Source organism: Myotis nattereri (assembly GCF_964212035.1).
Source record: "Myotis nattereri genome assembly, chromosome: 2".
NCBI lineage: Eukaryota > Metazoa > Chordata > Mammalia > Chiroptera > Vespertilionidae > Myotis > Myotis nattereri.
In genome coordinates, this window is record NC_138076.1 from 139,039,910 (window position 1) to 139,052,367 (window position 12,458).

The 12,458-nt window shown below is 39.7% G+C and overlaps 1 protein-coding gene across 1 annotated transcript in view; it reads right to left on the reverse strand.

The window, feature by feature from the left end:
- Positions 1 to 12,458, reverse strand: part of ACSS3 (acyl-CoA synthetase short chain family member 3) — a 151,329-nt gene that overhangs the window by 115,993 nt on the left and 22,878 nt on the right. Inside the window, exon 2 of the mRNA XM_081084176.1 lies at positions 4,348 to 4,492. Within this exon, the coding sequence (XP_080940302.1) occupies positions 4,348 to 4,492 (145 nt within the window). The remainder of the gene's footprint in view (positions 1 to 4,347; positions 4,493 to 12,458) is intronic.

Genomic DNA, 12,458 nt, shown 5'->3' on the forward strand with positions numbered 1-12,458 from the left:
GAATTTTCTGCAATAAAGGAAATTAGAGTCACTTAGGAATCTCAAATGGTATTTCATTCATCCATTCCTTCTTCAATCAACAAATATTTACTATGTACCAAGCACTGTTCCTGTAAACAAAACAAAAATCCCTGCCCTCATGGACCTTACATCCTACAAGAGAAAACAACACTCAACTGCCTCCAGCAGATGGCGGGGAAGAACAAAGGCTCTCACGGAATGAAGCAGGCCAGGAGAGCTGGCTGTAGGAGCCAGGGCAGCTGGGGCCTGCAGGACAGCATGGTGGCCGCAGGAGTAGGTTACAGGAGCCAGATCACAATGAACCACAGGTCACAGAGTTGGATTTTGTTGTCTTCTCTCCACTGCCTTCAGGATAAAATACAAATACAGAGTGTGGCACTCTCAGACCTCCAGTCTGCCTCACTCCAGCCTCCTCTCTCCCTAAAATCGCTTGTGCTGCACTTCACCAAATCCACTGTGGGCACCAGGCTCTCTCTTCCCTGAGTATCCCTGTATGTCCTGTTCCTTCAGCTGCAAGAACTTCTCCCCCGTTTTCCCTTCCCACTTTGGGTCCTCTGTGCTAATGTTAGGTATTGACTCTTCCAGAAAGCCTTCTTGTGTCCTATTGTGGTAGGCAGTTACACATAAACTGAGCACGGGTGATGGGCCAGGGACAGAAGGTCACCAGGGCGGAAAGCCCTGGGTGCCAGTTTTTCCAGGACAAAACTGGAAAAACAAGAACCTCACCCCCAGGGTGACCTTCTGTCCCCTAGCATATCGCTGGTCATGGGGTTTGGATCCTCTGATCTTTCATGTCACTGTTCATTCGGTTTAGACCCCCTGACCTTTCTTCCCTAGAAATAACATCTAGGCCTCAGTTGTGTTTCAGCTACAGACCCAGAAAAGCAACGGAACCAGACAAGGGACTCCATGGCTAAGGTCAGGACCATCTGTAATGAATAATGACCCCGTGCCCGGGTGCTGACCATTCAGCGGAGACCCAGATCCTGAAGGGACACACCTGGAAAGCTGCTGAATATTCTATTGAGATCCTCTCCCGGGATCACCCCTAAAATCTCCACCCTTAAACCCTTAGGACAGAGGACCTAGTATACTCTCTCTTCCCAGGAGCTCCCCCCACCTGCTTTACCCCCTTCTATTCCCCCCAGGCACGTTACCTTTACCTTCTTCTCTCCTAAGCTCCAAGGACCCTTCTTTTGCCTCTGTAATTTGTTTCCTGAGCCCATTTCTTCTACCATTCATTTCTTCCACCTATGTGATATTCTAAATAAATGTTCTCTTATAGTTTGGGTCTTGCCTCTGAATTCTTTCTTAGCCAGAACTCAAGTACTGAGATTGCTGAACCCAGGTCCTGTCTTACCCCTCTGGTCTCACACCTGGTGCTGTTCTTGCCACCGCCAACACTGTGAACTCCTGGCTGAGCTGAGGGTTTTCCCATGTGTTTCCACAGAATATAGCATTACCCCCATCATATTCTTTACTGTGTTTACACGCTATTGTAACCCCTTGAAAATAAGGAATGGGTCCATTTGCCTGGTATCTTATGTTCCTAACAGGGTTTGGCATATAAAATAAATATTTGTTGAATGAATGCCGGATCTTAAACCAGGCTCAAATCTCTCTATAGAAAACTTAAAGGGTTATTTACGTTATCAGATCTACATAAAGATGGCGATTTTGGAAAAAGCTCTAATTCTGAATCATTCTGTAAAATCTCCAGTTCTTTCATGTCACGGAACCAATTTAGCCTTCAACTAGTTGGTTCACTAATTAAATAAGAAATACTAGGTGCAGTTTTACCTAGCCAGAAGCTCCCAGTAGAAATGAGAGGGGAGATTAAAACAAGTAGAGTGCAAAGACACTACTTTTTGTTTGTTTGCAATGGCATTACCCATTAAATCCTTCTCCGTCTTCTCTACTTAATAAAATAAAGGCCACAGGCAACCAGGAGCCGGTAATCGAAGTGCAGCACAACGTGTCCCTCTTTCCGAGCAGGTCCCCCTTCAGTTCTTTGGAGAAGCAGAGCCTGGGGACTCAGGCTGTCAGCAGGGGACAGAAGCAGACCTTTTAAGTGCTCGATGACAAGCTGAACTGAAACCAATAAACCAGTACAAACCTCAAAAGGAAATGAAGCTCCATTTAATATTGGAAAAACAAGATGAGTAAGCAAAACAGCTTCTAAGTCAAATGTGGACATGTATGTATCATATAAATGTATGTAATTGGTTAAAAAGAAAATGTAAATGAGAAGAGCAGCAATCATTATTTAACTCTTCTGTTTTTAGGTTTCTCTGAAGCTTTTTCTTTGACTCTGATGTTTGGCTATGTATCAAATATAATATGTTGATATAGATAACATTTTTCTAATAATATCAAATGGGAGTGTGACAATATGCCTAAAGAGGAGTAAGCTTTGAATCAAAGAATGAACCTTCTCTATAAGCTAAAAATGCAAACCTAAAATAAAATATGGAATGAATAGGTTATCAAGACACCGATGCTGAATTATTAAGGCAGAGCCTCAAATGGATAACAAAGTCATTCATTTGGCGTGCATATCCCTAGAGAAGCTAATGTGCAATTTCTACCCTAATGTGCATAGCCCTAAGAGAAGCTCTGTCTCTGCATAATTTATTCAGAAAATACACAGTTCCAGCTTAAAGACCAATCTAAAGTATCCAATAGTATATTTACAGAACTATTTTGTTTGTTCTGTCTTGGGCTATCTACTTCTTATCAGATTTGGAATTCCCCAAGTATAAGTACTAGAGGGAGGCAGGGCCCCAATTCCTACTCTGTCAATCTAGAAGGAAACTGATTCAAGTCAGCAACTCTAATTTCTAGACAATTTGTGGGCTCTCTTTAACTCTCCACTGCTGCCTCTTCTGCCTTGCGATGTGCCATTTTTCTGCGTCTCTTTCCTTTTCATAAATCCCTCAATGTTTAAATCATCTGAAGCAGGGATTGTCACCCAGTCTGGGCAAAACTGGCTTCTGTTTTTTCTCTTGACAGCGACAAGTCAGAATGGGGAGTTCATTGTTTTGTCTCAGTTGCCTTTCTTGAATTCTCTTAGAAGGCTAAACAGGAACATTGTGGACGCAAAAGGATGTAATTTCAGAGTCAGAGAAAGTTGAGCAAACTTTCTAAAAACTGAATGGAAGCCCTAAATAGGTTTTAAAAAAAAACAAGCAAAAGAAGAAAATGTGATTCAAAAAGCCTTAATTTAAAAGCAAATTGCTTGAAAACCCTGGCAGGACAGACTATTCAACCAGTAGTTGTTAACTAGTGGTAATTTTGACACCCAGGGGACATTTAGCAGCATGTGGAGTCCTTTATGACCATCACAGTGGGCGGGAGGGGTGCTGCTGACATCTAATGAGTAGAAAATGGGGTGCTAAACATCCTACAATGTACATAACAGCACCCACAACAAAGAATTCTCTGATTTAAAATGTCAATAGTGTCAAGATTGAGATACCCTGTCCTACACTACTATTTCCCTTTAAATCAGATATAAATGCGCCACAGAGCTCAAATAACTCTCCCCCAGTCCACAATACCCAGACACTGCTATGATTGCCTCTGAAACCTCATTTCTACCCTAGTGTTCAAAGAAAGTCTCAAAACTCATCTGTCAATATCACGATTCACCTAAGAACTACACAGGTGGGGAAAAACTGAAAAAGAATCAATAGGGGAAAGGAATGAGCCCAGGCAAAGAGCTGTAAAGGGCCCGGAGTGCCTGAGGGAGTGACAGGACACCCAGGGTGAAAATACAGTTGTGTTCATGGCCACGAATATTGGGAAATAAAACTATGAGGGATGCTGTGATCAGAATCCAATGTGTCTTAACCATCACAGCAGTCCATATTTTACTTTCTGAATAACAGTAATCTTTAAGGAAAAAAATTTTAAGTGGAGTAAAGAAATATGTTGTTTCTTAGAAAAAAAATCTCTGGTGTCAGTTTAGGTGAAGATCTGACATGAGCAGACCTGGTAATAAGGAAGTTAGGAGACAGCCTCCATAGTACAAAAGCTAAAATTAGAATAGCTGGATGGAGGTGATGGCAATGGTGATGGAAAACAAAGAGCAGAGAGGATTTAAACATGTTCTTAGGGACTTCCAGCTCTGTAAAATAGAATTTTAAGGGATAGAAACACTTTAAAAGAGTTAACACATAACTATGTCCACTGTGCATCAAAGGAAAAGTATGGTAACATGTCAATGGATTAAGAGAAGTAAAGGTTATACAATGATCTTGTATGCTATTTGAATAATTTCCTTATGACTTCTAAATAACATATACAGAAAAGGTATGATATTACCTGCTCCAGGACTTCTTTATAGGTAATAGTTGCTTTAGTGTTTGTAACAGGACTGTCATAGATGATAGCAATCTTATCTCCTTTGCCATTTTCAATATGACGATCAATGGCATTATAACAAATGTTAAGCATGCCTTCCACAAACCTGAAAAATAATTGGAAAGTAAAAGTAAATGACTCTTTTCAAAAGATATTGTTGCTTAGTTAGCTTTGTACATTTCTAGTTTGGCAGAGCTGCCCTTAAAACACTGCTTCCCTCTGCATGTTATGCTAGGTAATGATAGCTATAAACTGGATATGCAAGATGACACAGAGTGGCATTTTTATTTTATTTTAATGATTGTGCATTTATTTTGATGTGCACTAAAAAAGTACCTCGCACTTCTAGGTGATATCTTTGTGGATTGTATTGCTTAGGATGAAACTAGAGTATAGAGCAATAAAATAATCTATGTGGATGAAAGGAATTGTATATAAGTGCAGCACAGACACAATAGGCGGAGGGAACAAATGGTAGATGTATGACTGAAGACAGGGTACGGGCTGTAAAAAAACCAACTTACTGGAAAACTCAAGTCTTCTTTGAAAGATATTTAGATGATTGATAGATAATAGATAGATAGCTAGATAGGACATTAGTTTCAATTAAATATATCTCCAACTGCATAAAAAAATAGGTGAGCTCTTTCCACATGTTGGAAATGCTTCGTCTTTTGAATAAAAAATGGGCATGCACATAAAATTTTAATTGTTAAGAACTTTTGCAATTAAGTACTTTTCACCTCATAGTTGATCAATGTCTTCTTATGAAAATACAGGCATCATGTATAGATGAAGATACTTTATAAGAAAATACAACTCATTTTTTTTAAAAAAGGCTAATCATTTACCACTTTTTGAGGAGGAAGGATTAAAATAAAAATACATGCACAAAAAAATGCTCCATTTGTCAGAGTAGCAAACATTTTAACAATGCCAAATAACGGGGGTGGGGGGGGTTGGGGGGGATAGTAAAGCAACAAGAAAAAGAACTGTTAAATAGCTGAGTTTCACCTGCAAGTATTCACTCAGAGAGCCTTGTGTGAAATTAAGCGGAAATTAAGAATAGCTATAGATACAGTGGCAGCATTACGAAGGAGCAGATTCAGAACGCAGCAGCAGGAGGGATCATTTCATCACAATCAAACAATGATAAATACTTCAATAATACTGAATTTGACTACCTTACAGCATAGCACAGGAAGTGGTTAATATAATCACTCCGAATTACCAAGTGTGAGAGCTTCAATACTTGTTCAAAAATATTGACCTAACCAGTTCGCTCAGTGATTAGAACTCAGGCCCTTGGACTGAAGAATTGTAGGTTCAATTCCAGCCAAGGGCGTGTACCTCAGTTGCAGGCTGATTCCTGCCCAGGTTGGGGAGTGTGTGGGAGGCAACCAATCAATGTGCCTCTCTCACATTGATGTTTCTATCTCTCTCTAAGTATCAATGGAAAAAATATCTTCAGGTGAGATATAATAAAATTAATATCTTTATTAATACATACTAATAAAAGAGTAATTTGCTAATTAGACTGGACAGCCTTCCAGACAAAGCCATGGAGGAGGGGGCCAAGGCAGAGGTGGTTAGGGGCAATCAGGCTGGCAGGGGAGAGCAGTTAGGGGCAATCAGGCCAGCAGGGAGGGCAGTTAGGGGTGACCAGGCTGGCAGGGGAGGGCAGTTAAGGGCATCAGGCAGGCAAGCAGAGTGGTTAGGGGCGATTAGGCAGGCAGGCAGATGAGTGGTTAGGAGCCAGCAGTCCGGGAATGGGAGAGGGACGTCTAACTGCTGGTTTAGGCCTGATCCCAGTCAGACATTCCCCAAGGGGTCCTGGATTGGAGAGGGTACAGGCCAGACTGAGGGCCCCCGCCCCCGCACGAATTTTGTGCACCGGGCCTCTAGTATATATATAATTTCATTATTTATTGTCTTTCCCTCTCCCCACTTCCTGGTGTGAAGAACAACTCCCTTGGTTTTGGGCTCATCCATGTGACTTGCCTTGGTTAATCATCAGACACAATACAAGTAGAGGCCTGAAAGCCCTTGGACAACTGGGCTTGCTGTACTGCACCTCTGCCTCCTCCTGCAGAAGAACCTCCAGGTATTACCACTGCCTCTTCCTCAGCCAGAATGAATATTTGCAGGTGGGAACAGAGCCCGAAAGAAGTAAGAAGCCCTATCTAGCCAGATACATGTCTTGGAGCAATGTTTCCAGTTACACACATCCTAGATCAGCTGATCCCATGACAACCTACAGACACTAGCAATAACTGCTGAGCATTTCATGATTTGGAGATTTTTATGGTTATTTGATATGCAGCATAATTGCAGCCATAATTCACTAATACACCAAAATAAAGGTAAAGTTTACTCAACATCTGTGGCAAAAATAAGAAGAGATGTTTCATAAAAATTCCCTACAAGATATTTAATTATTTTGTTGTTGTTATTTTTGCTTTTGTTTCTGAAAATACATTTTAGGCACATGGAAGATTGACTTGCTGGAACATGTCCTGATGTCATTATTCTTTTTCCCTTTATCTACAACATCTTCTCTACCAACTTTTGTGCTCAATATTCAGTCATGTTTATGACATATCACAAAAAAAGGGGCCTCTCAATTCCAAATACTCATGGAAAATTCACTTTATCTACTATCTCTTTTCTTGTTCCTTCTCAATATATTTTGGAGGAGGTCATCAAGAGGATAAGACCCTTGAGCTTAACCCAGACTATTGGTGGTTCCCCATTCATTCCCAAACTAGCAGCCTTTTCAAAGAAATAACCTTGAGGAAGTAAGGTGTTGTTGAGACCATCTGGACTGAATATATGACTGAACCCAGTTAAGGCCTCTATATAATCATTTAAGATTCTTGTGGGTGGATGTGAAGATCTACGTATCTTGCAGCTATCCAAGACAAGCCTGGTATGTAAGTTCTCTTGCTTATTAAACCTACAACCTAACAATCTGGAATGGCCTGCCTTTGTGTGTGTATGTGGGGGTAGGGGTCAGCTTGCAAAACAACAATATATTTCATGGAATATTCTTCCTTTGCCAAATTTTTAAATGGCAATAAGCTCTAACATTCTATATATATCCCTTTACTCCATATACATTCTCTAAGGGATATCTACACTCCTATGGTTTCAACCTCCATCTTTAACACTGATCCCCTTTCTGAGTTCCATACACTATAACCAATAGCCTTCTGGACATTTATACTTGAAAAAATATGTCCAATTATAATCATTTTCAGCCAGCCTCCAGCCCATAACCCATTCTGTCAGCCTAAAATACAAGAACCAGTTCAAGACACAAAAGTATTTATTTGGGAATCCAAGAATGGCAATTTTCAGGGTAAACAGATTTAGGTAGAAATCCAAAAAGTGTCCATATTACAGAAGAGGGAATCATGCTTTTGTATGAAAAAAAAGAAAGAAAGAAAGATGAGGTAAGTTGGTTTTAAAGGAGTTCATTGGTACTAACAAAGCTAGATTTGTACAGTGGGGCCTTGACTTATGAGTGTCCCAACTAACGAGTTTTTTGAGATACGAGCCGTCTCTCAGCTGATTTTTTGCTTTGAGTTGCGAGCTAAAATTCGGGTTACGAGCCAGCTTCAGATACCCCACCGCTAGTTGGCGCAGCGAATGTCACAGTGAATGCCACATCAGCCCAGCATCACATGTCTCACTCGTTCACTTTATGATTTGACATACGAGTAATTTGAGTTACGAGCTACGTTACAGAATGAATTAAACTCGTAAGTCAAGGCCCCACTGTACTTCATTGATTGGTCAAGTGAAATGGTCACTAGGTAAAATTTAACTTTTGTCGGTCCTGTCAACAGAAAATTCTCACTCTTGCTGACATGGAATGTGGGTGGTTTGGCCCCATTCAAAGGTTCAGAAAGCAGGGCATACAAGACAGTTCCTCTGTAATGGCTGCTCCAGCTCCATTTTAAAACAGCTTCACTTATGTCAACTTTCACATTTCCCCCTTCTGATCAAGGTATTTTTTCAAAAGGATCAGAGATTAACCATTGGAGTGGATTTTCTCAATTTCCTCATGTGTTCACATTGTGATCTCCTGTCACCAGGAATGTTCATATCTGGTATGTCATATTCATGTAGGAGAGAAACTGGTTTTCTTCAGAGCCTTTAGACCACATTTGAGCAATAGCAGTGCCAAACTGAGGAAGGCTTGCCATCCAGTTCTATGAAATAAAAGTTAGCAGAATTCAGCGTAGGTAGTCGAATCATTTTCAATCTTGTCTTTTAACTGTCCATCTAAGATTTTATGTGGATTAAAAATCAGTTCAAAATGTTGTGCTACCATTATTTTTGTGAAGTTCTTATAGCATTGTGAAAGATAGCAGATATCTAGACTAATACAAAAGAAAGGTGCAAATTGACCATACCTTCACAACGCCCATCAGCCAGTTAGGAGTGATTATGCAAATTAACCCAACAAAGATGGCAGGTTAATTTGCATACACAGGAGCCAAGAAGTTGGGGGTGTTCCACACCAGCCCAGCTGCTGCAGGTCTCTGGGCAGCGTGGGAAGGCAGGGGAACGAAGGCAGAAAGGCTGCTCTGGGCCTCTGGGCAGTATGGGAAGGCGGAAAGGTGGTTCCAGGCTAGAACAAAGGCAGAAAGGCAGCTCCGGCCTGAGTGAAGGCGGTGCCAGCAGCCAGGGAAAAGAAGGCCCATTCTTGCATGAATCTTTGTGCATCGGGCCGCTAGTAAGTTTAATAATAACAATTATTCTTAAAATTAAAAACAAGACACAAATTCCAAATAGTAGAATAATTCTAAACCATAAGGCTGTCCTTTTTAAACAGGTCAAAAACCCAAAAGCTTTCTAGAGGCACCTATAACCAATGGACTTATTCTCTGATTTTGTGCGATTGTGTTTCAATCTATCCTGAAGAATTTATTCAAGCACACAGGTGGTGACACAGACATCACCACCTTATTTTGCTAGAATATAGTCAAAAGCAATAGTTATGTGAAACAACTTGAGAAAGTAAATTTAAAGATATTTCTAGAGCAGCCATGGCTTTGGCGATAGATTCAGCAATATCCCCTAAAGTCCTAATGTTTTAGGCAAATTTCTGTCCGTTTATTCAATTATGCCAATACCCCACCACCATTGAAATAAAATTCTCAAGAATATTATTTCTTCATTATCAGAGACATCACCTGGCAATTCTCATTTTGTTCTGTGATGTAAACTTAAGGGTGATGACCAATCCTGAGTCTCTGATTGACTACATAATGAAATGGATGTAACCAGTAATCCAACTGTGCAGTAACTTCCCAGTAGGTAAGAATTTAAGCAACTCCACCATAGATTTTTCTGCCAAGTACAAGTGAAAATAAATCCTAATGGGAGACAGATAATGGAATTATAATGAAATTGACTGAAGTAAGGGTCTAAAGGGAGTAGGCACAGTGAACTGTTGTAGAGCCAGCCACACATCATAGACCTGTTGAATCACCTCACTGGTGAAATGAGTTCCCCAGTCATTATGAAGTTCAAGAGGGGTTCCCCCATAACAGGGATACTTTTCTGTAATAGAATCTCAGCTAAAGAAAAGGCAGTAGCCTGTCTACAAGGAGAGCAGATGCTTACTGAACTCATTCAAATAACAACATTGCTATGAAATAAGAATACTAATTGAGTTTCTGAAATCCAGAGGGATAAGGTAGAGTGAAAAGTTACTGTTTCACTTTTGTTCACAAAGATATACTTTACCAAACTGCTTTGAAGTCGCAGATAGCTAAAAAGAAAAAGTTTCCTTAAATGCAATTCAGTGGTATGACCTGAAAGTTATCAGAGACTTGTATTCTAAAGTATTTGTCAGTCCTTTCCATGAATTTCTCTAAAGATGAAACATCAAAGTAAAATAGTAATTGTCTATAAATGACAAAACTTAAAAATGCCCATTTTTAAAGATAGATAACTATTCATCACAAATAAATTCACAGAGTAGACCGGTTTATGTGGCTCAGTGGTTGAGTGTTAGCGCATGAACAAGGACGACACGGATGGATTCCCAACCAGGGCACATGCCTATGTTTCAGGCTCCATCCCCAGGAGATGGCATGCAGGAGGCAGCCTATTGATGTTTCTCTCTCACTGATGCTTCTATCTCTCTATTCTTCTCCCTTCCTCTCTAAAATCAATAAAAGTATATATTTTTCAAAAATAAATTGACAAAAAAATTTTGTTATTTCTGTAATATACCCATTATGAGAGATAATTGGAATTATGACTGATATTATATCAGGTCACATCAGAATTTAGGAATGTTGAGGCATAAGACAAGCACATTCGCATAATGATTATTTAGAATCAAAGTTAATTGAAAATCAGCAAATAAAAGGACATCTTAACCATCCTTTGTCTCCTGTAAGCAAGAAATACATCTCCCCTATAAAAGGTGCTTTCCCTTCACCTGGAGACTGAGAGAAATATTCGTATCACCAGAGTCAGAGAAGTGAAGGCTGAGAGGTCTAGCCTATCTAATAATAGACAAAGATGCAAATTGGCCATACCTTCACTATGCCCACCATTGGCTAATCAGAGCAATATGCAAATTAACCGCCAACAAAGATGGCGGCTAATTTGCATATACTGGCTGGGATCGAAGACTGAAGACACCATAGAAGGAAGCCAAGCAATGCAGCCGAGGTAGTAGAGATGGGCGGGGTAGGAGCAGCAGAGACGGGAGCGAAGCCCTATTCTTGCAGGAATCTTCCTGCAATGGGCATCTAGTATAAACATATCTTCCTACTTTCTTTCTTTTGTTTTTTTGTAATTTACTACTCAAGCCCAACCTTTGCTTAGATTCCTCACAAATGAGCACCTAAACCTAAGTGGGTTTTTTTTTTTTTTGTATTTAGCTTTTGCGTGTGTGTGTGTGTGTGTGTGTGTGTGTGTGTGTGTTGTTTGTTTTTGTCCCCTCAAATGCCCACAAATTTTTGTTCCTTTGGGTAAAAAGATATAAAAGCTGACTGCTTTTGGTCACTCTCTGAGCATTAATTAACATCTCCTGTATGCACAAAATTAAATTGACTTTTCTTCTTTTAATCTGTCTTAAGTCAATTTTATTAATCCACCCATATTAACTCAAGAGGGGCAAGGAGAAAATTTTCCTCTCCCTGACAGAAATTTTATATAATGTTGGGAATACATTAATATATTAATAATACTCAGCCAAGCAATATAACCTAGGAAGGTGAGTCATCATTTATTTGACAATGCCATGTAATCTGACATATCAAGTAAGCCTAACTGGTTTATTATCTTTCTTCTATAAGGAGAAGGAACAAATATTTTGGAATGTTCTAGGGCAGTGGTTGGCAAACTGCAGCTTTCAAGCCACATGCAGCTCTTCGGCCCCTTGAGTGTGGCTCTTCCACAAAATACCGACTTCTGCGCATGGGCCACGAAGTTTCAATCGCACTGTACATGTGCGCCAGCACGTGGTATTTTGAAGCTCCATATGTCCTAGGGGGCTTCTTAAAAATCCCAAAGTTAGCTAAAAGTCAAGAGGACTTGATCTAAAATTTGATTTGGGAAATTTGTCAAAAATACAAAAAGGTATGACACTTGGCTAAGTAGGGTCACAGATCATTATGAACCCGTATCTACTCATCTACTCAACCAAACTGACAAAATATTTCAAGGGCAAATACAGGAGATTACACAATTGTTAGCAAAAACTTAGGTCCTTTAATATTGAGGAGACTATGTTTACTCAAATAATCAAAAACTGATGCTAGAGATACCATGAAGCACAGAAATTATTCTGATAAAACACACCTTTGTTTTTTAGGTAGTCAACTTAAAAGATAACAAAACGTTCCATTTGTTTTCAAAAGCAGACAAAAGTCCAACAAAACTTTAACCTTTCAACAGAGAGAAGACCAATTCCAATTTTGTATCAGTGTACTTTTGATATTTAAATAAATCTATTTCAATCTTAATGAGATTGGCCTTGCATAAATTCCTTTCTAAAGATTCTTTTTCCATGAACCTCTATAATGTTCTTTTTTTTATAT